General features: G+C 39.1%; 1 protein-coding gene across 4 annotated transcripts in view; it reads left to right on the top strand.

The window, feature by feature from the left end:
• The window catches only part of LOC142099863 (uncharacterized), a 30,063-nt gene extending 8,105 nt beyond the window's left edge, over nucleotides 1-21,958 (top strand). For all 4 annotated transcript variants that reach the window (XM_075183784.1, XM_075183781.1, XM_075183782.1 and 1 more), the window contains 18 exons: nucleotides 154-439; nucleotides 868-1,022; nucleotides 1,277-1,300; nucleotides 2,993-3,028; nucleotides 5,255-5,290; nucleotides 5,590-5,622; nucleotides 6,522-6,807; nucleotides 10,676-10,833; nucleotides 12,107-12,151; nucleotides 12,297-12,338; nucleotides 12,427-12,685; nucleotides 14,375-14,529; nucleotides 15,519-15,563; nucleotides 16,682-16,967; nucleotides 17,512-17,672; nucleotides 18,261-18,293; nucleotides 19,169-19,204; nucleotides 21,275-21,958. In XM_075183784.1, the coding sequence (XP_075039885.1) occupies nucleotides 154-439; nucleotides 868-1,022; nucleotides 1,277-1,300; nucleotides 2,993-3,028; nucleotides 5,255-5,290; nucleotides 5,590-5,622; nucleotides 6,522-6,807; nucleotides 10,676-10,833; nucleotides 12,107-12,151; nucleotides 12,297-12,338; nucleotides 12,427-12,685; nucleotides 14,375-14,529; nucleotides 15,519-15,563; nucleotides 16,682-16,967; nucleotides 17,512-17,672; nucleotides 18,261-18,293; nucleotides 19,169-19,204; nucleotides 21,275-21,879 (2,681 nt within the window). In that variant the 3' untranslated portion in view covers nucleotides 21,880-21,958. The remainder of the gene's footprint in view (nucleotides 1-153; nucleotides 440-867; nucleotides 1,023-1,276; nucleotides 1,301-2,992; nucleotides 3,029-5,254; nucleotides 5,291-5,589; nucleotides 5,623-6,521; nucleotides 6,808-10,675; nucleotides 10,834-12,106; nucleotides 12,152-12,296; nucleotides 12,339-12,426; nucleotides 12,686-14,374; nucleotides 14,530-15,518; nucleotides 15,564-16,681; nucleotides 16,968-17,511; nucleotides 17,673-18,260; nucleotides 18,294-19,168; nucleotides 19,205-21,274) is intronic.
• Nucleotides 21,959-22,447: the final 489 nt, after the last annotated feature.

Here is a 22,447-nt window from a genome sequence, read left to right as displayed (position 1 = left end):
ACAATCCTCCGGACTAAAGGGTAATTGGGGGTTGACCTCATATCAGTGATCTAAAGTGATCTATGGTGTAGATAGAATTGAGTCCTCCAGAAAACTATGGCTTGTCAAACTGTTGCATTAAAATATCCTTCGTATGTTTGAATATTTTTGCAGCTCCAAATGTGGCTCTCCAAGGCATCTCAAACCAATCCAGTCTGTACAACATGTACGGAGAATCCAAAAACGCCATTGATGGATCTCTAGCGAGCAACTACCTTTATATCCAATGCACTGGAACAAATGAGGAAGATAACCCTTGGTGGAGGGTTGACCTCAAGTCAAAGTTTACGATATTCACCGTCACCATCACGAACAGAGGAGATTGCTGTGAAGAAAGGATAAATGGGGCCCAAATAAGGATTGGGAACTCAGGTGTAGATGGAGGCATCAGCAATCCCATGTAAATTTCTTTTTTTTATTTATTTTCTGATACCATTTTTGTAGAGAATGAGTTTCTAGGAATGTCATCCAGACGCCATTCAACGCAGATTGTCTATATCTACTCAGAGATCCCATTATTATCTCTTATAAATCTGTCTCAACAAGTAAAATATACGTTATTAGAGTCTTGTGAGAAGGTGTTGCTGGAAAAATTAATGTAACACTTCCTTATCCAACAAATGTCATCTCTGTCCATCAATATCTTCGAGAATGATGGTTGTATCCTTTGTAGTTGTAATTTCTGAAGAATGACTTTACCTGCAAATGACTCACCTACTCATGGGTGGAGAGACAAACTGTATTGAAAAGGGTATACTGATTTAAGTTATGAGTTTACGTTCCAGCCATTGATTGGGAATAATCTATAGCTCGGTTTATTATCTTCAGATGTGGAATAATTACATCGATGAGCAATGGACAGACCCTTGCTTTTCAATGCAATGGCATGGTGGGTCAATATGTGACCGTCTTCATCCCTGGAACAAATCGATCACTGAGCATCTGTGAAGTTCAAGTTTTTGGACTCCCAAGTGACGTCCCTGGTAAGATTTTCTAAACGTTTAAAGTGTACTTATCACCCACGAGATATTCAACATCTGCTATATGTTTTCTCTCTTTTATGTCCTCTTAACACATATCGACCTTGTCTAGTACAACTTTTTATATCTGGTTTTCTAAAATTTCCGGATGGTGTTCAAAATAAGTGACCCCCATACCTATATATAAAGAAAAGACTTAAAAAAATAATTTGAATTTTAATTAATGTTCTTACTGTACATTTCTCATCTATTCATAGGTGAAGTGATTCCCACAGATGAAAGTAAGTTTATTTTTGCATTTATACACTATCAGTGTGACTGATTCAGAAAGCCTTCTTCTACAATGATGGTCCATCTTTGACTTCTCTTTGACATCTCTTTGTCTGTCTTTTATTTGCTAGTCTACTCTCCTACCTTTCTGCTCAGTTAGGTGGGCTAATGTCCCATTCAGACAGCATAAAGAGGACACCAGCCATTCCCAAGGGAGAATAATGACCTCACACAAGTAGTTATCGATATCATTGACTAACTTGTTTGTTGTTTCTTAAGATGGGTGAATAGGTGTGTTCGAATTTGAAATTCAAGATCTAACACCGTTGATTTAATTTCAGATCATTCCCCCAATTCTCCCAATACTTGGTGAATAAAAAACATACTGTACTCATTTACAAAGCAACGGTGGCCAGGGATAGTTTATCACAGGAATAATGTTACTCTACCGTTATTTTCTATGCTCTACCGGAAATGATAACTGGTCCAACCCCTTTGCCATATATCTCAGTATCAAGGCAAGCACTGATACAGTAAATAAATGATTAAAAAAATGATTTCCATATACAGTGCCCAGTGTAATAACAATAAAAATAATAATAAAAGACAGGGGGGCCCACAAATCATCAATCAGTCTCCATGCTACACTACAGGAGTGTAAAAAAAACAGCCTACCCCCTTCCAAGAGACTTCAAGCCCTGGAAATGCTGGGGATTTTCTGGACCATTCAGGACTGTGAAGGGCTTGGGTAATTAGCAAGATTGGGATGCCTGAAATGTCAACCCTATCCCTAATCCCCCTGTCCATCATAGCAAAAACAGTTAAAAAAAAAAAAAAGTACAAAAAAAAAATCTTTATTTGAATATAAGACTTCTCAAACCATAATTCACCTTTTATTAAATATAAAATAAAATAGTTTTATCTTTCTTGAAGTGTCATAGTCCAAAATGAAAACAAATAATAATCATTAAATAAAGTGTTAACCATCCAAATGAAATCCCCACTACAAGTTGGGTCCTTTACCACTATCAGCGTGTTGCCTTCTTTCTCTAATTGTCAGAATATTACGTTCCCATTGATATTCTAGCACCTGTGTTCTGATCTCCTGTATACCAGTTATTTTTCTTATTATTATATTATTTCCTGTTATCTCATATTCCTTGCAACATGGTTTGCCCAAATGTAAATTGTAGCCTTTAGGTGGGTTTTGTCCCAACTCTACATGAAGTCCTATATCTGTAAACTGGCTATTGTTTTAGAAGCTCCAGAGCAACTTGGAGCTCAGGTTACATTCCCCCTGTTGTTTACACACATGTGCCTTTAGTGGCAGTCATTGTAAAACATTTGGGCCGCAAATAAAAATGCAGAGTGGTATGGGCACTTCTGCCCCAGTCTCGAGTGAACTATTAAAGTTCTGCAACAACATTTAAAAGAGTCTTGATATTAGGCGGGGAATGGATGTAAGCGGGAAGCCACAGACATGGTGGAAGGAACAGGGTCCTCCACCAGCACAAGTAGGAACGGGGGGCTCCACACACTCTGATGAGGGAAGATTGTGGTGTCAAACGTGCTTCTCTATCAAAGTAAAGCCTATACTTCCAACTTTGTTTTCTCTCTGTTTCTCTGTGCAATGAAGATCACAATACTGTCATACATTGAATATTTCTGCATTATAATGTGTATTTTATTTTTTTACTTTACAGCTGACATAGAAATCCCCATTCCAAGTGATTGGGCATGTAAGGAATGTTTTATTTCTATGTATTTAAAATGCCTAAGTGTGTGTTATGAAAACATGCTTTGCACAGTATTGATTTCAGTAATTATTCAGTGGTAATAGTAAAATATTTTCCATAGTAATATTGCTTTAGCAAAGTAAAATAAATAAGATGTAGGCAAAATGGAAACAACATTCTCTAATGGTGTAACCATTATGATACACATGCATATTAGATAGATAGATAGATAGATAGATAGATAGATAGATAGATAGATAGATAGATAGTGTAAAAAGTTTTCCTCCAGTGATGGGTTTAATCTCCTGTATGTAAGACCATTTAATACCGTTATATATATATGATTATTACCATCAACCAACTCCTCGCAAAGGTACTTCTAAATTAACCTAAGAAATATAATTCTTATATTCCCTTAAATCCATAGGACCAATATTCATATAGTAGCTTATGCTTATATCTTCAAGAATAACCACAGCAAGATATAAATTCTTTTAAAATGTGTTGTATTACATTATAAAACAGTAAACAGCGTAACAATATTTTACACAAATTATGGTGCCATATATTACATTAATTGCCTGTAATATAAATATATAAGTAATTGTGTATGTGTTTTGAATAACTATATAGGTGTGTGTGTGTGTGTGTGTGTGTGTTTTAAGCTATACCTATTTTGCTAGGCTTGTGAATGCATTGTGTATGTACAGGGGGAGGGAGGGGACCCCACAGACACACTCCATTCGTCTCACATATCTCATTCAAAGTCCAACACCCATTTTAACACATGATATTTCAACCACATTATCTCAAAGATTCAGAGCCACAGACTACCCTTTAAACCAACAGTCCAACAAAACATTATATTTAACAATCTGACCACTTCCTGAACCATCCAATCACCCTCCATGCATCCATGACCAAAACTTGACCAACACAGAACCATGTATAACACAAATGCCTCCACTTAAATCAACAATCTATCCCAAACACAACAGGAATTCCAAGAATTGTACAGCACTACAGGAGTCAGACACAGTGTCAGCCATCTTAATACATCTGCTCGCAATGGCCTAATTTACTGCCAGTGCAGTCTTATTAGACTACACAATCATATACAAATCAGACTAACACCATACCTATGTTATATCTACAAACATTGCATCATTATTACAAGGCATGCAGTTAACATTATCCATACCAAACCGAGGTCTAACTTTTAAAACCAACACAATCTCGAAATAACTCTTGCACTAAACTCAGGCAATTCTGATCACATTTACCAACTGTATTCAAACTTTCATATCACTTACGACAAATGATCATTCAGTCTCATATACTCTACACATATGCGTCCAGATTCGACCATCTTCCATTCAACAACACATTATAACATTTATGTATCCAGACTCACTCACCTTTCATTCATTCCATTCAAAAACTCCATCATTCCTACTAGCCAGGGAACTTACTTTCCTGCATGTCCAGCTAGGAGCAATGGCAGCATGTCCTATCAGTCTGGGGACAAAGCATGAAGAGACAGAGCTTTTTTTTTAATCAAGTGTAAACCCTACTTGTGGGCGGAGACTACCTTCCACAGGAACCACTCACAGCATTCATATGCTAATTACTGACCATCTGAGCAAAACCTATTTATCTGGTATTCACAAGCCATGTTTCCAGTGGGGGGAAGTAATGTCTTTGTGCAAAGCCAGTGTGCTGATTCAATTGTGGCTAAATTATGATATATGTTATAAAGTAAAACATAAATAATAGATTATTATGTACTCTTCATCAGATAGATAGATATGAGATAGATAGATAGATAGATATGAGATAGATAGATAGATAGATAGATAGATAGATAGATAGATAGATAGATAGATGGGACATTGATAGATAGATAGGAGATAGATAGATAGATAGATAGATAGATAGATAGATAGATATGAGATAGATAGATAGATAGATAGATAGATAGATAGATAGATATGAGATAGATAGATAGATAGATAGATATGAGATAGATAGATAGATAGATAGATAGATAGATATGAGATAGATAGATAGATAGATATGAGATAGATAGATAGATAGATAGATATGAGATAGATACATACGAGATACATTGATAGATAGATAGATAGATAGATAGATAGATAGATAGATAGATAGATAGATATGAGATGCTGAATTTACCTGTCTAATATGTTCTGTGTTTATTTATAGCTGATTTTTGGGGAATAATGGAATACTTGGATTATGGTACGTATTTCAATAGATTGGAATAAATAACCATATAATATATTATAGAACAATATAAAATATAATAAACTGTATACTATTTCTGCAATGTGAATTTTTATTTATAAAAATAAGTGCATTTCACCAGTGTTTTATAACATCAGTGTATCTTTCGGCAACTATTTATTAACAGTTACTGGACATCTGTGTATAACATTTAAACCAGGACAAATACAGATCTTCTATGGTGATGATTTCTAATTAGGTCACATGATAGTTTAATTTCACTGATTATTACCAACCCTATTTTTAATTTACAGAATTTACAGAGAAGGAGGTTATAGAACCTGAAGGTAAGTTTCAGAATGTTAATATTTTATATCTAATATTCATTGGAATTGAACCTATCAGTTTATCTAGGAGCCAAGGACATCACTCGGATACTTTTTGCAAAAATCCAGGTGAAAACAGGGGGTTAGACAAATGCCCAAACTGTTATTGCCCCCGGTTGCCCCCTAAGATTCACGGGTTTTCCCATTTTGCATTAGGAATTTTTCCGCAACAATGTGTACGTGTACCGCTGGTACAATCGCAGCGGTACACATACAGTCGCAATACTTGTACTACTATTCTCATTTCAGGATGGCGATAATAGAGGAAAATTCTAGAAAAATCGCTAAAGATTTTAAAATATTATTTTTTTACAATATGTATTATCTATTTTTAACTATTTGTTTAATGTATTTATTATTTCCATTAGTGGAACCAAAAGCCCAAAATCTGGGAGTTTCATTGCGCATACACAGGTTGGCTAGACAGCACATGTATGTGCAAATCAGCGAATACTGGCCTGGCGAAGTATGTTTACCCTTATCTCTCCTTACCAGTATCGCTCCGCTGCTTCTGCAAAATTATTTTTATACACTGCAGAGATAAGTGATTTTGTATTACTGCAATAAGCGTGGGGAAAACAATCTTATCACTCCTAAAGTCGGCCTATTAATAATTTGTGTTTTACATAGGATACACATACATACACAATACAAGCAATAAAGTAATTATGACCAGAGAGTCTGTATAAAGATAGGCAACTGTAATTCAAGAAATGCCTGAATTGGTATAAACCATTCACAACGCACAATCACAACGCATGCACAATCATATGCAATAACATCAGTCATTGTATTCGCACATGCAAGTGCTTACTAAATGCCCTCGCTGTGACTGATTACATTTAATTTGATGTGTTTAGGAGTCAATCTTGCTTTCCGAGGAATCAGTTCCCAGTCGAGCACTTATGATAAATTTGGAGCTTCTGAAAATGCTATTGATGGCTCGCTCAACACCAGATACATGTCCGGACATTGCTCTCACACAGACCTGGACATAGAGCCCTGGTGGAAGGTAGACCTGACACAAGTCTATAATGTCACAAAAGTGAAGATTACAAATAGGGGCGACTGCTGCAAAGAGAGAATCAACGGAGCAGAGATTAGAATAGGAACTTCTCCGAAGAAAGGTGGAACCAGAAATCCAAGGTAAAATAACATTTTGTCGTGCCTTCATTGTAAAAGAAGAGAATCCAACAGCTCAGATAACTTCTTCTCACCTATAATATTCCCATTTCAACTCCATTTAAATATATTAACCTAGAATATATATAGTGTGCTCTCTACTTCAGTGGTGGTCAGTTAGCCCAGGGGCAACATATAGCCCTAAAATAACTCCTTGTAAGATCGGAAGGATTTTTCCTTTTTGGCATTAAAATCATATATGAATACATTGAAAGGACACATTAAAGTATACAACTCCTTAAAAGCGAAGTCTCCTATTCTAATCTTATTCTAAACATCATTGGCCCCAGCATGCATACACATCACAGTTTGAATGATAAGTAACTTTCCTAAAGTCATAACGGAAGCGCAACATTTTTTCTGGTTTGGGTACTAAGATGATGAGACTTGACCATTGACTGTGCAAGTCCTTAATGACTCCAAACATTAACATTTAGATACTGTTGTCTGTTATTGCTCCCAGTATTCTTGTGGAAGGTCTGTGGTTCTACTTTGGATTTTAGAAGGAACATAGTTATTCCATTTTATACCTCTCTTTAGCTTTAATCTGATTCTCAATAGTTGAAGTGGGAGATTTTTGACAGCTGGCACTAACTGCCCATCATGTTTTATCCCTATCCTTGGCAACAGAGCTTTCCGTAGAATTCCAATATTACATAAATACAGATTTATAGGATAAACTTGTCTACATAGGTCTGGCTTCCTAACTTTAAATTTGCTATTCTTACTTGTTCAAGAACCTCATAGGGACCTTGCTACCAACACGTGAACTTACCCTCAGCCATGGTAACAAATACCACCACTCTATCATTAGTGAGAATAAACATACCTTAGGTTCCCTGGATAATTTGCTGGTTTCTTTGAGGTACTAAGAGAAGCACAAAAAATATACGTAAAGTGCTGATACCTATTCTGTATTGTCTAACAAACAATATTGATCTATACTGCAGATGTTGACTTAAAACATGATTTTATTAAAACACAATTAAAAAACACTGATACAAGATGCAAATCCAAATGTGCTTATAATAGTCATCCACAATAACAGCCATCTATTTCACTGATAGAAAAAGTGTATACACTACTTCTCATTTGAATGAATAAAAGGAACACAAAAATGAGTGGGTGGAGAAGAAATGAAATGAATCAATCAGGCATGGACAGGGCTTTACATAGAACAGCTGAATTCCTCAGAAATGGAGTGAATTAGGAACCGCATGGTCACAAATGTTCTTTTTTCTTCTTGCTCAAAGTTCTGCAAACATATACCGCTGGTAGGATCAAAGACCCACACTCTTCAGCTTGTATCGAGAGTTAATAATCTTCAATCCCGAATGTTGTCAGTATAATGTAAAATGTTAACTCATAATCAAAGATGGTCACCTTAGATTATAGAGTTCCATGTAGCTTCCTGGTGTGACTGTGACTCAGATGGAAGCTCGGTATAGAAATACTCTTGGGCAAGGTTTACATTTACCCCGCTGCTCTTTATAATGCACCTCTCTGCTGACACCTTTCATTTCTGAATTAAACTTTATAAAAACTTCAACTTGTCGCTAATTCCCTCCCAAAATCAGTCACGCAGATTTATTTTTCCATTAAATCTCAACTAACAAAGGGCGGACACACACAAGGCACGCACCCTGAGACAGGGCCGGTGCTATGATGTCTGGAGCCCCCTGCAAAAAATAAATTTGCACCCTCCTCTTTTATAAATTATTTGTTCATTCAATAATGCTTTAATTCTTTTAATAGAAATCATATAATAAACTTTAATAAAGAGAGTAATACAAATAAATACATTAAACAGCGAGCATTTATTGCTATATGAATAATATAAATGAGGGATATGTATTCTTTGTAATAATATTTTACATTTTTGGCAAATTAATTTGCCAAAAAATGCCCCCTCTTTCATCACACCGTGCACCTTTCATTATCCTACTGTGCCCTCCTTCATCATTACACTGTGCCCTCCTTAATCATCACACCATGCCCATTTCATCATCCTACTGTGCCCTCCTTAATCATCACACCATGCCCATTTCATCATCCTACTGTGCCCTCCTTAATCATCACACCATGCCCATTTCATCATCCTACTGTGCCCTCCTTCATCATTACACTGTGCCCCTTCATAATCAAACTGTGCCCTCAATCATCATTACACTGTGCCCCTTCATAATCATACTGTGCCCTCAATCATCATTACACTGTACCCTCCTTATTCTGTGCCCTCCTTTATGTCCATCATGCCCTCCTTTATGTCTATTGTGCCCTCCTTTATTCTTTCTTCACCTTTCTTTGATCTTCTCTTCCTCTTCTTTGTCTCTTCGGTGCATGCTGCTCCCTGTGCGGCTCCTCACTCACTGTGTCCGCACGTGATGATGTCACATCCGACCCTGTCAATAAGTAGGGAGCAGAGAGGAGGGCGCGGGAGCAGGGCCGCAGCCAGTCATTTTTTTTATTAGTATTTTGCCGGTGGACTGGCGGGGAAGGCAGGTGGGGGAAGCGACTCTCCGGCATGGCGCTCCCCCGCTTTGCTTATCCCGCTTACTGCGTACCGCCAGCCCTACCCCGAGATATAACATGATATCACATGATTCTGATTTTGTGTAATTTTTTTAATTTAGAACCACTCACAACTCACATAGGTGGACAATAGAGTAAGTATGAAGAAGTTGCACCCAGAGATCACAACAGAATGGACTGGTGGGGTATCTGGGATTGGGCAAGGGATATTCAGTGTTACGGTTCTCCTTGAATCCAGTATTCATCCCACTACTAACGCCATGAAGTTATCAGTTATTTTGCAATAGTTTTGGTAGTGCATTAACTATTTGTGTTGGTAGTGCACTTTCCATTGTAACCATCTCTTGGCCAAGTGTATTTTGTCATACATCTGTAAGCTTAGTGCCTTTGTCCCCCTGGAATTTACAGTTATAAAACCTCTAAGTATGCATTGCCGGAGTTACGACAATTCTCACCAAATCTCAGATTTCAGAAGTCTTCTGTAGATAGCTCCCATATGAGAAGTTAGTAAACTAACTTCCTGATGCACTGCAGTAACCTGTATAAGCTCTTTCAAAACCTCCTTCGTTTTAACTCTGGGTTAAGCCAAATTATCCCACTTCAAACACCAATTGTAACAGCACGGCCAAGCTTCAACATGTGAAAATTTGTTCAGTCACCAGACTAAACTGAATCGTCTTCTGTGATTTATTATTATCCAAAGACAAAGATCACCATCCTCTCTAGTGCGCAGAATACGACAGTCATAACAACAAGAAAGGAAACCAAACTTTGGAGCATAACTAAACAGACACTTCTTTACCGGTGACCTAAGCTGATATTTTGAGGATGTACTTTCCATTTTAATCATCTTTTGGCCATATGTTTTAATTCAGAAAAACATCATAAACTTCATGTAAAACAAGAACAGTGTTTTCCCTTGTGAGTTTATCTGTCTCTCAGGCTATAGGCTAATAGTCTTATTTTAACCCTGTGTGTGATAGTACTCCCAGAACACAAGTTCAAACCTAACCGTTTACCCACCCGGAGCAGCACCTAATAATCTCTTAACATGCTGGGAAAAAAAGAAAGTTCCAGTCTTCTACTAACATAGAATGAATATCCCGCTCTGTCAGCATAGGCGAAATATAAATGCCTCCTGGTTCATAGAGTTTATAGTCTATGGTTGATGCGAGGACTTTGTTGTACTTCCTATTAGGTACATAGAATATAAAGTGCAAAAAATATTAGCAATATGGAGTGCAATAATTTATAATTAGCTACAAGAAAATGATATTAGAAAACATTCTGCTTCACACAGGTGTGCTAAAATTACTTCTATGGGTCAAGGAGAAGAACAGGAATATATCTGTGGGATGGTAGGACAATATGTCACAGTTACCATACCAGGGATCGCTACTTATCTGACAATCTGCGAGATGAAAGTTTATGGTGAGAACGTGACAGACGATTACAGGGGTAAGTAGAAGTTGACGAAATCCAACTTACAAATGTACTGATTCAATTGGATAAGTTTGATATGTTTGAATGATATTTGCATTTTGGGAATGTCTTATTTAAAATGCACCTTCATGTACAATTGAGGTCCTTCTCTTGTGACCCCCTTATTTTATCTTATGGATACTCCTCAAAAGAAGAACCCAATTTCGGTAAGCTGTGCGCATCCTGTAGGAGCAATCTGACAGGCCAACCGGACCCAGTGCCCGGCTGCCTCTGTAGATGTGTCCCCTTGACATAGAGGAAGGGGGTCCAAGTGGTTTGTGGTGTTGTAATTTTAAGGGGACATTTTATGAAATGGAAATCTATTGTAAAGAACAATTACCATGGAATTAACATAAAATATAAGAGCAGTTGCCCAATTTGTTTTTAAAATACCCCACCACCCTCTCAGAGACCTCCACTCTACTTTTGCACTAACTGAGCATGCTCAGAATTGTACACTTTGCTGGACGTGGGGATATTGCTTTTCTGTTTTGCTTTGAATGTAGATTCTATTACAGTAAGCTTATTAAACGCACAGATCCCACATATACATATTTTTAAATAGCAAGTTAAGTAGCTTTAAAGCATGCATGTTTTTTATCTTAGTTTTTCTTCTACAAATAATTATCTCCTTTCCAAACTCTCTCTGGGGGGCAGACAAGTATGGGTGCCAGACACAGTCAGTCTGCTATGCAGACACAGACTCACAGCTCTTAGCAAGTCATGTGATGGCAGTGGGGGGAGAAGGAGGATGGCACATTGCAGACAGAACCTCTCTGCTCACTACATCAAGTGCCTTGTGACTGTGGTTGCCATGGTAGTCCAGAATCATAAATCAGGAATAGCAGCCTGAGGAAAATGGTAAATACCAACATGCTTCTTATAGCCTGCTACAGTGATTTTTTTATATTAAAAAAAAAAACACCTGATAATTTCATGGTTTTGCTGCCTGTTTATAATCTTTAATATTGGTGGTGTAACAAAAAGGCTACATCTTTATTCAGCCTTGTTTATTACTACAGACTAGTGTTGGTCCGTCATTGCACCCTGCTTTTTATTTTGATGTTTGAGTTGGATTTTGCATACATTTTCCCTTGTAAATACAGAATTCTGCACAGTTTAAAATTCGCAGATGGATTCACTTTAATCGAAACCAAAAAAAAAAAAATTAAACCACTGCTTAAATTATACAAAGCTTATGTTTTTTGTAATCATAATGAAAAAGCTTCTCCATTTCTTTTCCTTTCAGTGATTCCTTATAACCCCGACTCTGCTGAAATTAAAGAAAATGAGCGTAAGTCTTGTATTTATCTTGGAGGATAAAAACGAAACAGGGTCTAAGAGAACAGTATTAATGCTGAACAAAGTTGTCACAATTTATTCTGGAGGGCCTGAATATACTTCTACTTAATATTCCCTTTCTGTTTCCAATTTCACAGAAGCAACTGAGTTGAGAAATATTCTGAAACATTCGAATGCTGGTAAGGATTCGCCGCATTCTAAACCTCCCGTTACTTTCTAAGGAGTTCACTACTCCTGGTAGTAAATTAAATTGTCTTTGTTCCTCAGCACCTAACGTTGCACTGACCGGGACCACAGACCAGTCCAGCACAGACGGAGGTGTATCGAGCGGTGCTAACGATGGTTCCTTGTCCACGTGCGCTCAGACTAACGTGGAACAAAGCCCGTGGTGGACCTTAGATCTGAAGTCCGACCACAAGGTGTTCTTCATCGCCATCACTAACAAAAAACACGGAAGTCCCGAAGATCTTGACGGAGCCGAGATTCACGTGGGAACTTCTGCTAGCGGGTGGAAGAAAAACCCAATGTATGGATCATAATTGTTAAAAAATTACATGTTGTCTAGATTAGGCAGTAGAGGTGTTCAAAATTGGTCTTCAAAAAATTCCCTTACCACCTACTAAAGTGATGGACATCAGGAGGCCCTCCAAGCCTTCACCTGTGGCCCTTATTTGGGAAAAAATTTAAAAGATGTATTTATTTAAGGGGATGGTCTGAAAGTGAAGCTAATCATTTTATTTTTATACTTCTAGGCATGAAAATCCCACTTTAGATACTACACTCCAACTTCATAAAAGTGCTACAGTATTGATTTTATCCACACCACAAAGAGTGTTACCTCTATAACCAGCAATCTATCAATTACTTTACTATAGTACTTTGTATGTACTATCTTACTGTCTCTGGTTAGAAGAGGTGGTTCTCTTAAACATTAGCTCCGGTATGATTAAAATGAAACGATAAAGTGAAAGAAAAGGTTAATATTAAGAATCAAAACACACATAAACTACACACCCACAAGACAAGTCGGACAGTTTTATATTATTATGCCTGATTTAACAATTTCTGTAACGATACTGGTGGTATTATCTGGAGCCCAATAGCTGAGTAGATATCCAGAGAGTAATCAGACGTTTGCCGGGTCGGTACACAATAGGGTAGTCAGACGTTTGCCGGGTCGGTACACAATAGGGTAGTCAGACGTTTGCCGGGTCGGTACACAATAGGGTAGTCAGACATTTGCCGGATCGGTACACAAGCGGGTAGTCAGACATTTGCTGGGTCGTTACACAAGAGGTTAGTCAGACGTTTGCCGGGTCGGTACACAAGCGGGTAGTCAGACGTTTGCTGGGTCAGTACACAAGCGGGTAGCCAGACGTTTGCCGGGTCGGTACACAAGAGGGTAGTCAGACATTTGCCGGGTCGGTACACAAGCGGCTAGTCAGACGTTTGCAGAGTCAGTGCACAAGAGGGGAGTCAGGCGTTTGCCGGGTCGGTACACAATAGGGTAGTCAGACGTTTGCTGGGTCGTTACACAAGAGGGTAGTCAGACGTTTGCCGGGTCGGTACACAATAGGGTAGTCAGACGTTTGCTGGGTCGTTACACAAGAGGGTAGTCACAGATGCAAGGTAGAGTAGCAAGTAGCAGGAGCTGAGCAAGCAGAATACTGAAGCACATGTCTGAACCAGGAAGTGCCATTTATAGGCCCAAACAGGAAACAGGATCCAAGATGGTTTCTCTTTGATGCCAAACTGGCCATCTTGGATAAGGGCAAATCTAAGGGCAAGTTTGCAAATACAGAGACCTCTAGTGGTCGGAGGTGCAAATGTCAAATTCCTTACAACTTCATTTAGATCAGTTATTGATTAGCTCCTTGTACAATTTAATTCAAGTAAATTCATATTATCCCCTGAATTAATTTAGAGTGTATTTATAAGCTATTAGGATATAGATGGGTTCTGTTTGTGAAAGTTTATTATATATAAGGAATCTCTATAAGGCTCATGCATACACATCGGCATGTAAGTATGCGCTCGTGTCCTGGGGCTTTATACTCCAATTATTACATAGCGAATATACAACAGTGTATAAGAACATTGGTACATACATATATGTCAGTGTACACAGTCCCTAATTGTGGCTATGTATCCAGTAGTCAGGTCATGGTGCATAAGAGGAAAGAGACAATGTCTGTCCTGTATTTGTATCCCACAGATGTGACACTATATCCTCCATCGGACTCGGAGAAACCTTTTCCTTTAACTGCAACGGGATGACAGGGCGATATGTGACCATTGTTATCTCAGACAAGGTTAAGTCTCTCAGCGTGTGTGAAGTCCAGGTGTTCGCTCTCCCCATGGACATTCCAAGTAAGTTCCTCACACAATATTTTGAAATAATTATTCTGTCAGTGGCATAGGCAAACCGAGGGGGGGGGGGGGGCTAGTGCCTGGAAACCCCCCTCCAAGCCTGGGGCACTGTATAATTGTGGCTAGAACGAGCCCCGGTTCTTCTCAGATCTGCAGCTTTTTGTTTTTAGTCGTGGAACACACTGTATTAAAAAGAATTGCTCCAGCATTGAACAGCCTGACTACCCTGGGGTCTGTCCACTATGATTAAAGAATCTAGCAGCCACCACAAGTTTGCTAGGGGAGAGACTGCCAGGTAACCAGTCAGGGGTCTTAGTTAGGTACCCAAAACCATCAACAGCACTTTGTGACCAGACCCACACAGATCTGTCTTGGAGTGGTTTAATATTACATAGATTTTTTGGGGGGTGACATAACTCGGCTCAGCTCTGTGCATTTCATATAACTGTATCCACAGCAGAGCCGTAACTTAGAATTCTAGCGCCCTGGGCGAGAAAGACAAATTGCGCCCCCCTAGCCCTCAATTTTAACCAAATTAACCTAAAATATTCCTAAATTGCGCCCCCCTTCAGCGTTGCGCCCTGGGCGGTCGCCCCTGTCGCACAGCCCTAGTTACGGCCCTGATCCACAGAGCAGTTCTGTGCTGTGTGCAAGGGCAAAAAACCCAATAACATTCTGCCCAGAAGATATAGATTGCTCGGGAAGCTACAAACACAGAACGATGTGTTAGATAGAAGATGCAGAAGACATGGCGCCAGCTGATTGTTTTACCATATTAGTCATTGACCAAAGCAAGCAAAACCTGAATTACAGTGATTCCCTTGGTCGGCGAATAGAATAGACTTTGGTTGCAGGCATTCGTCAGGCATGGTATAAAAAGGAAACTGAAATGACCCAATTATACCCACAAACATACAGTGCAGAAAACACTTTATTTACCCTTATTCCAATTTTCAGGAATAAAAATATTTTTTTTTTTTTACATTTAGGTGAACACTTGAATGAGGACATTGAGATCCAAAAGACCCACGGAGGTAAGAGTCACTTGTAACTTGGCGGGTTTGGAATTTGCTCACGTCTAATACTTTAGAAGTAGCTCCCGTATCCCCTGTACTCCTAGGGAAATACAGGGCATTAAGCTGGGAGAACCTGAGACCAGGATAAGCGGGTGCGCTCAATAAGAGGTGGTCTCTTTTTTTTTTTTTTACATAAGATGCTCATTTATGCAATCCACGGGCCTGATTCATTAACAAACGCAAAACGCACGTACATTGGATGTACACGTCAACAAGGGGCGGATCTTAAGATATATAAAGTCCCAGCACAACACAGAGAAAACAAAAAAACATTTAATTAATTTCACCTGTAATATAGTCATTAGTGACAAAACATTAATATTTGTTTTTCCATGAAATATATTTATTAGCATGTTATTAATGTCTGCTGTACAATTTGCATTGATTGCAAACACATGTTATAGCATGCATACACAGCCGCCATCTCTAGTAATCGCCACTTACACCTGCCCTGTAGCTGGAGCAAGAAACAGACAGACAGAAAAACACGAACCTGAGAGATGCCCAAAGCTTCAATAAGACTCTGACGTGTGCACTCAATCCTGGCACGTCCTTACTGTACACTGACTACGTGCTTATGCCCAGTCCCTTCCCCTTTACGCCCATGAAATCGTAGGCTGCAGTAAGGGTCCTTTGCGCTCCAAGATGAATCGGACGTTTCTGCGTTCTCTGGCGTATGGTCTGGTTCTGGAGATACGAAGAGCATTAGTGCGTAAAATGCGAAATGTATTGCCATTTACATTCCTTAAGGAATCAGACCCCACTTGCGCAGCAAAATGCCCTCATACATCCGAATATACATTTTTGCGTTTGTGGCTTTTCATCAAATTGGGGCCTAAATAGACTTTTCTAAATAAAGTGAGTTTTTAACCCTACAGTTTCCAGATTACTCGGGAAGGAAATATGTCGTAAGCATGAACAACGCAGGTAGTTTTTATATTAGTATTTTGACTAGGAAATTCAAGATTTGTTTTTCAAATTTAAGTAAAAGCAAAAAGTAGAAAATGTGCAATCTTTGTAATGGGCTCTCATCATACAATAATAATGTCTGTACGTTACCTTCTAATTTTTTTAAGTGAAAAACGTGGCTCCGCAAGGCATCCCCTCCCAGTCTTCCTTTTACGGCTCCAAAGATAGCGCCAAAGTAGCCATTGACGGCTCTCTCTCCAGCAACTACATGGCAGGGGACTGCACCCACACAAAGAAACAGCTGAATCCCTGGTGGAAACTGGACCTGAAATCCAAACATCGTGTCATGTACGTTGCCATCACTAACCGGGGGGACTGCTGCCGAGAAAGGATTAACGGTGCCGAGCTTCGTATAGGGAACTCAGCCACGGAAGGTGGAATCAGTAACCCCAGGTAATCTGCCGTCCTGTCTAGATTTATGGAAATTAAAATAATAAAGGAAACTGTGGAATAATGAATCCAGCTGTGTGCAGTCGTTGTACGGAGACAATGCTAGAAAACCGTAAGAAGTAAATGTGGCAAAATATCAGAGGGGACAGATCTATGTCCGGATGTGTCCCACACGTATGACGACAGATCTTGGGCCAAATTTACAGGACCCAAATGATGTCGATGAACAATGACTGAAACATGGTTCCAAATGAAGGTCATTGTCCATTATGGACAGTTCCTATAATCCTCCTCCTAATTGTTTATTTGTAGGACAACACAAAATTATGCAGCGCCTGACAATCTGATTTACAAATCATACAAACCCAAGTCTTACATAAACACAGAACAAGTACAAAGTTGAAGCAGGTGGAGTTTGAGACAGAGAGTAGAGAGGACCCTGCCCGTGACAGCTTATAGTCTAGAGTCCTTGTCATGAGATGTTATTGTAACAGAGAAGGATTTTAGTTACCATGGGAACTCAGGATGCATCCATATTATTTTCCAGGTGCGCAGTTGTATTCCGAATGAATTATGGCGAGACAATGTCCTTTAACTGCAAAGGCATGGAGGGGCGATACATGACAATCACTATACCGGGCGAATACCAGTTCCTAACCGTTTGTGAAGTTCAAATATTTGCTGAACCTGTTGAGCCATCACAGGAAGGTATGTACGGCTCCGATAACTATTGCTGTATTTAGTATTTGTCACTTGGTGATAAGTATTAAATTGCCACATTCACTAACCGACTTTAAACTAAAGTAGGGAATATAAATAACCAAAAATCTGCAGAAAACCTCAGCTCTTCCTCGACCCTCCGCAATTCTTGCTTGAATTCCAGTTACAAATTGATCATCCTTTTCCATTACTGGTTACAATCTCTTAATATAGACTTTATTACATCTTGCCGCACTACTATATGCGCTATGAACAGGATTTTCAAAGCTGTTACTTCACAATCTAACAGAAACATGACTGAGAGAAGTGGATTTGTTATGTTAAATGGGGACAATTGTATTTTGAATTCATATACCCCATCTACTAATAATATGATAATTATCACTTATCTCTGCTGCTTATGGCAAAGATAAATCACTTGTTAAACCCGTTAAATGTCTGTTAACTTTTAAATGTATTTTGTCTTATTTAGCCGATAGAATACAGTTTTTACATGTGACTTGATTCTAAAAAACTCTAAATTAGGGTTTGTATTTTTTTGGGAGTGTTTTAAAGACGTGTCTCTCTTTCATGCAGCTACCTTGATATCAGACCCTACACCAACGACTGGTAAGTGTTCAATATTCTTGTACAAAATGTTCAGGGGGCAATAGAGATTCGGTGCATCCCTAATTATTAGAGAATATGACTTTACTGGGAGAGTATTTGATTCTTAAAAGAAGGACAATGCAGACTAATAAGTGACTTTAAAATGGAGCATTTTCAGGACGTTATGCTGTAGTACAGTGGTTCCCAAACTTTTGCAGTTCGCGGCACTCTTAGAGTCTCCATAATTTTTTCAAGGCATCCCTCCAAAATAATTACTGAGCAGTCCTGTTTTAGAAGTAGTTGGGTCAAAAAAGTGTAATAAGTACCTAGGTCAGGAAGAAATACTTAGTTGTATGCAAAAATGCCCCCTCTGCATCCAGACACTCTGCCCCCAGACATTCTGCCCACTCTGCATCCAGACACTCTGCCCTCTCTCACGCTGTCCCCCCTCCTCTGCCCTCTGTCACGCTGTCCCCCCTCCTCTGCCCCTCTCGCAGATTAGTAAATTTTTGTGTTGTTTGTTTTTTTCTATGGCTGGCCCGCGGCACCCCTGGGAGGAGCAGGGTCCCCCAGCAGCACAGAATATATCAGGAGATGAGTGATGTGTTAGTGAGGACAGGGCTGCATGTGACAGGGGCAGTGACATGATGTGAGGAGGGGAATGGAGGCAGCAGGAAGCCACAGACTGATAGTTATATAGTGGAAGGAGCAGGGTCCCCGGCCACAGAGTACTGGGAACTGGAGTCATACTCTATACTGCTCCTGTCACTCGAATGCAGGAAGTTTGTATAGTAAAATGTTACATGAAAGAAGTTCATTTATCCATCTATTTATATACAGCTTATAACTACACAATTTATATTTGGAATATCTGATGCTCTTTTCTCTCCATATAGGTGAGGAGACAACGGACACGACGCATTCGGCCGTTAGTGAGTATGTTTTACTTACTATAAGGTGACATAAACCCAACGCAGGGAGAAGCCTAGAAACGCTCATAATCCCACGATTTAAGTTAACACCACGCGTTGGGCTGCGCCATTCAATCTGATGATTTAAGACCTTCAGTTGTTGCAACAATGATTATTCTTTTATAAAGACATTACTTTTCTTTTGACACGTGTTGGAAAGGCAAAGTGCGTACAAGATCTTATTCTTAAATACTTGTCCCAATTAACTGAAATTTTAAACACACAGATTCAATTTAGGGGCTCATTTAGCATTGGGTTATATATGCATTTCCACACCGAGCGTGCAGTATGTAGACCGTGGTGCTGTTCAACAGGGGGTGCAGAAGTGTAGGGCGGGTTCAATAAGATTGTGTTCATGTAATTGTGACAAATAATTATGGACGCATCCACACACTCTTGTGGTTTCTGGAGGGCTGGTGCAACAACAATGATGACTATTTGCCAACACTATGCAGCCGCTTCTGATTGGTTGATTGTGTAGTCATCCCTCTAGCTGACGGGGTAATTAATTTGTTAATATCATAGCTAGGTTATATGATACCAGCACCATCTATTCACATTACTTCATTGACATTCCGATTTGGACTATAGCAGGAAACAAGGTCTTGCTTTTTAAATAGGGAAAAAGAGATGTCTGGATTTAATGAGTATTTCACAATATTTTATACTGAAAGCGACTTTCGTATTTACTGTCCAGGCGATATTCTCTATCGTGTGTATGACTTCATTACAATATTATATTGTGCACATATCGGGTAAAGCAACTTTAGTTTTTACTAATAAAACCGTCAAACTGCATCTCTGCGCTATTGTGGGGTGTAACTATACACACTTATGTCTGACGCACTTCTGACGCAAACAGTTTTTGAGCAGTGAGCTTCTGACTCAATAGATGCAGAATACACATTTTATTTTCGTTTCCGTGACTTTTTTCTACTTTCTGAGCACATTTAATTGTTGATTAAATGCTCTCCCTTGTAGTAGTAAGAGGTACCCGACTGCTCTTCTTATAGAAGCCACACTACATACATACTGCTCCAGCTGCTGCCAGGCCAGCAGGTCTGTACAGCATGAAACAATATCTGATATATAAAACTTAGCCTTTCAGGTAATAGGCGTGTTATAGAAGGAGCAAGGGCCACCTATTTGCTTATATCATTAAGGAGAGATTCCCTAAAGAAGAGGATCTACAAAAGTTGGACTAGTCCTTAAATTTTCTGCTCCATTCTAAAAGGCAAAACTAGAGATTCTGAGGCTCAGTTCCCCGAGAACAGAACATACCCGAACTTAGCAGATCCGAGTACCGAGCCGGCTACTTTCGCGCTTTTTCAGATTTGAAAACGAGGCAAAACGCCGTCGTTACATCGTCGGATCTCGCGATTTTTGGATTCCTTTTTAAGCCAAGGACAATTCCTGTCCCAGGACAATTCCATCTTGCACCATTTTTCTTCCCTGCCACAGCTGTGTGCCAATGTGTCCTAGATGTGCTATGAATTGCCGTGTGTTTTTGTCATTGCTCTGTCGCTTACCATCCAGCCAGGTCGCTGCAGTATTTGTCCGAAAGTGTATGAAAATAATATGATCTGTGAGGTGGTCAAAATTGACTGCAAATGACTTTAAATTAGTGTTATTGAAACTAATAATAATGTAGGAACAAAAATAGAGCAAAATTATGTGATTTCAGCATATTCTAGGATTTTTTTTTTCTAAAAAATCCAAAACCAACACACACAAGGGTGGTTTGGCCAAACCCAAAACTCGAAGCGAATCCAGATCCAAAACCAGTTTACGGGGGTCAGTGAGCATCTCTAGACAAAACAAAAGCATTCTGAAGTGGTTTCTAACCATCCACTTGTGACTTATTTTCAGACATCTAAATTCAGCTTGAGAAGAACCCTCCCTTCCCTATTCACTACAATAGAACTTATACTGAACATGTCTGCTGCTCAGCGTTAAAATAACAGACAAGATGTCCACTCGTACTATTTTGGCCAAAGTCTCCCCAATATAATTATTTTCTTTTCCTTTTAGACCTTGAAAGAAGATATTTCAGTTTCCCAGAAGAAAGTGATAGCAGCTATATTTACCTGTCTCCTGCTGTGCCGTTGAGTTTGTCGGCCTTCTCACTTTGTATGAAGATATCATTGGATGTTCCCGAAAACAGAGAAACCATCTTGTTTTCCTACCGTACTTTATACTACGATGAACTCAATCTTTGGCAGGAAGCCAACGGGAAAGTCGGTTTATACATGAGAGGGGAACATGTTATGTTCCCAAAACTTGATAGGAGCAAAGAGTGGCAACACCTCTGCCTGACGTGGGAATCCAGGTACGGCCGCACCGAGCTGTGGGTGAACGGCAAAAGATCTGCCAACAAGGTTTACCGCCGGGGACAAGACATTCGGCCAGGAGGCCTCGTCCTTCTCGGCCAAGATCAAGATGAACTGGGAAGTGGCTTTGATAAATCCCAGAGCTTCGTAGGAAAAATTAAAGATGTAAACATGTGGAATAAAGTTCTATCGCTAAAATCACTTCGATCAATATTCAAGAACAAGCAAGTCCAAAGGGGAAATATTTTCGATTGGAGCGCGCTGACTTACTCCGTAAGAGGAAATGTTGTCGACAATGCAGAATAAAACATAAGATTTCTTTATTTCTCCCAGAATAATGAATAAGCTCTATATTTCTGCCATTAAAAAAAAAGTTTAACACTAACTCTTTGTTCATTTTATTCCACAATCAGAATTGGTATGGACACACGATAAAATAAAAAATAAAAAAAAATAAACAGTCAATAAAATAATTTCTACAAATGGAAACAAATAGGGCAACCAGTGAAAAAGTAGCGATCTGTTCCCATGACATCCTAGTGAATAGATACGCGGTCTCATCACGTCAATTGGCTCAGCTGCCACCACCAAGCACAGGCGGTTATTTAAACAGACGAGCGCTGATCGTCAACTCAGATTCAGCAGCTGAATCCGCACTCATTAGTAACGAGTCCTCTCACTGTACACAACAATCTTTATTTACGGTACATCATATCATTAAGCCATGGGAATCTCTCTGTACTTTATCTCCAACAATGACTGTGTGCAGTTACTTATCCAGCTCCGAGAAACATACAACGGTATAAATGAATGTAAAAACAGATTTAAAAAAAACAAATTATTTACAGCAAAACTGGCAAACAAAAGAGATCAA

This window comes from Mixophyes fleayi, chromosome 8 (genome assembly GCF_038048845.1).
Source record: "Mixophyes fleayi isolate aMixFle1 chromosome 8, aMixFle1.hap1, whole genome shotgun sequence".
NCBI classification, from domain to species: domain Eukaryota; kingdom Metazoa; phylum Chordata; class Amphibia; order Anura; family Limnodynastidae; genus Mixophyes; species Mixophyes fleayi.
This window is presented reverse-complemented; position numbering and strand designations above follow the sequence as displayed.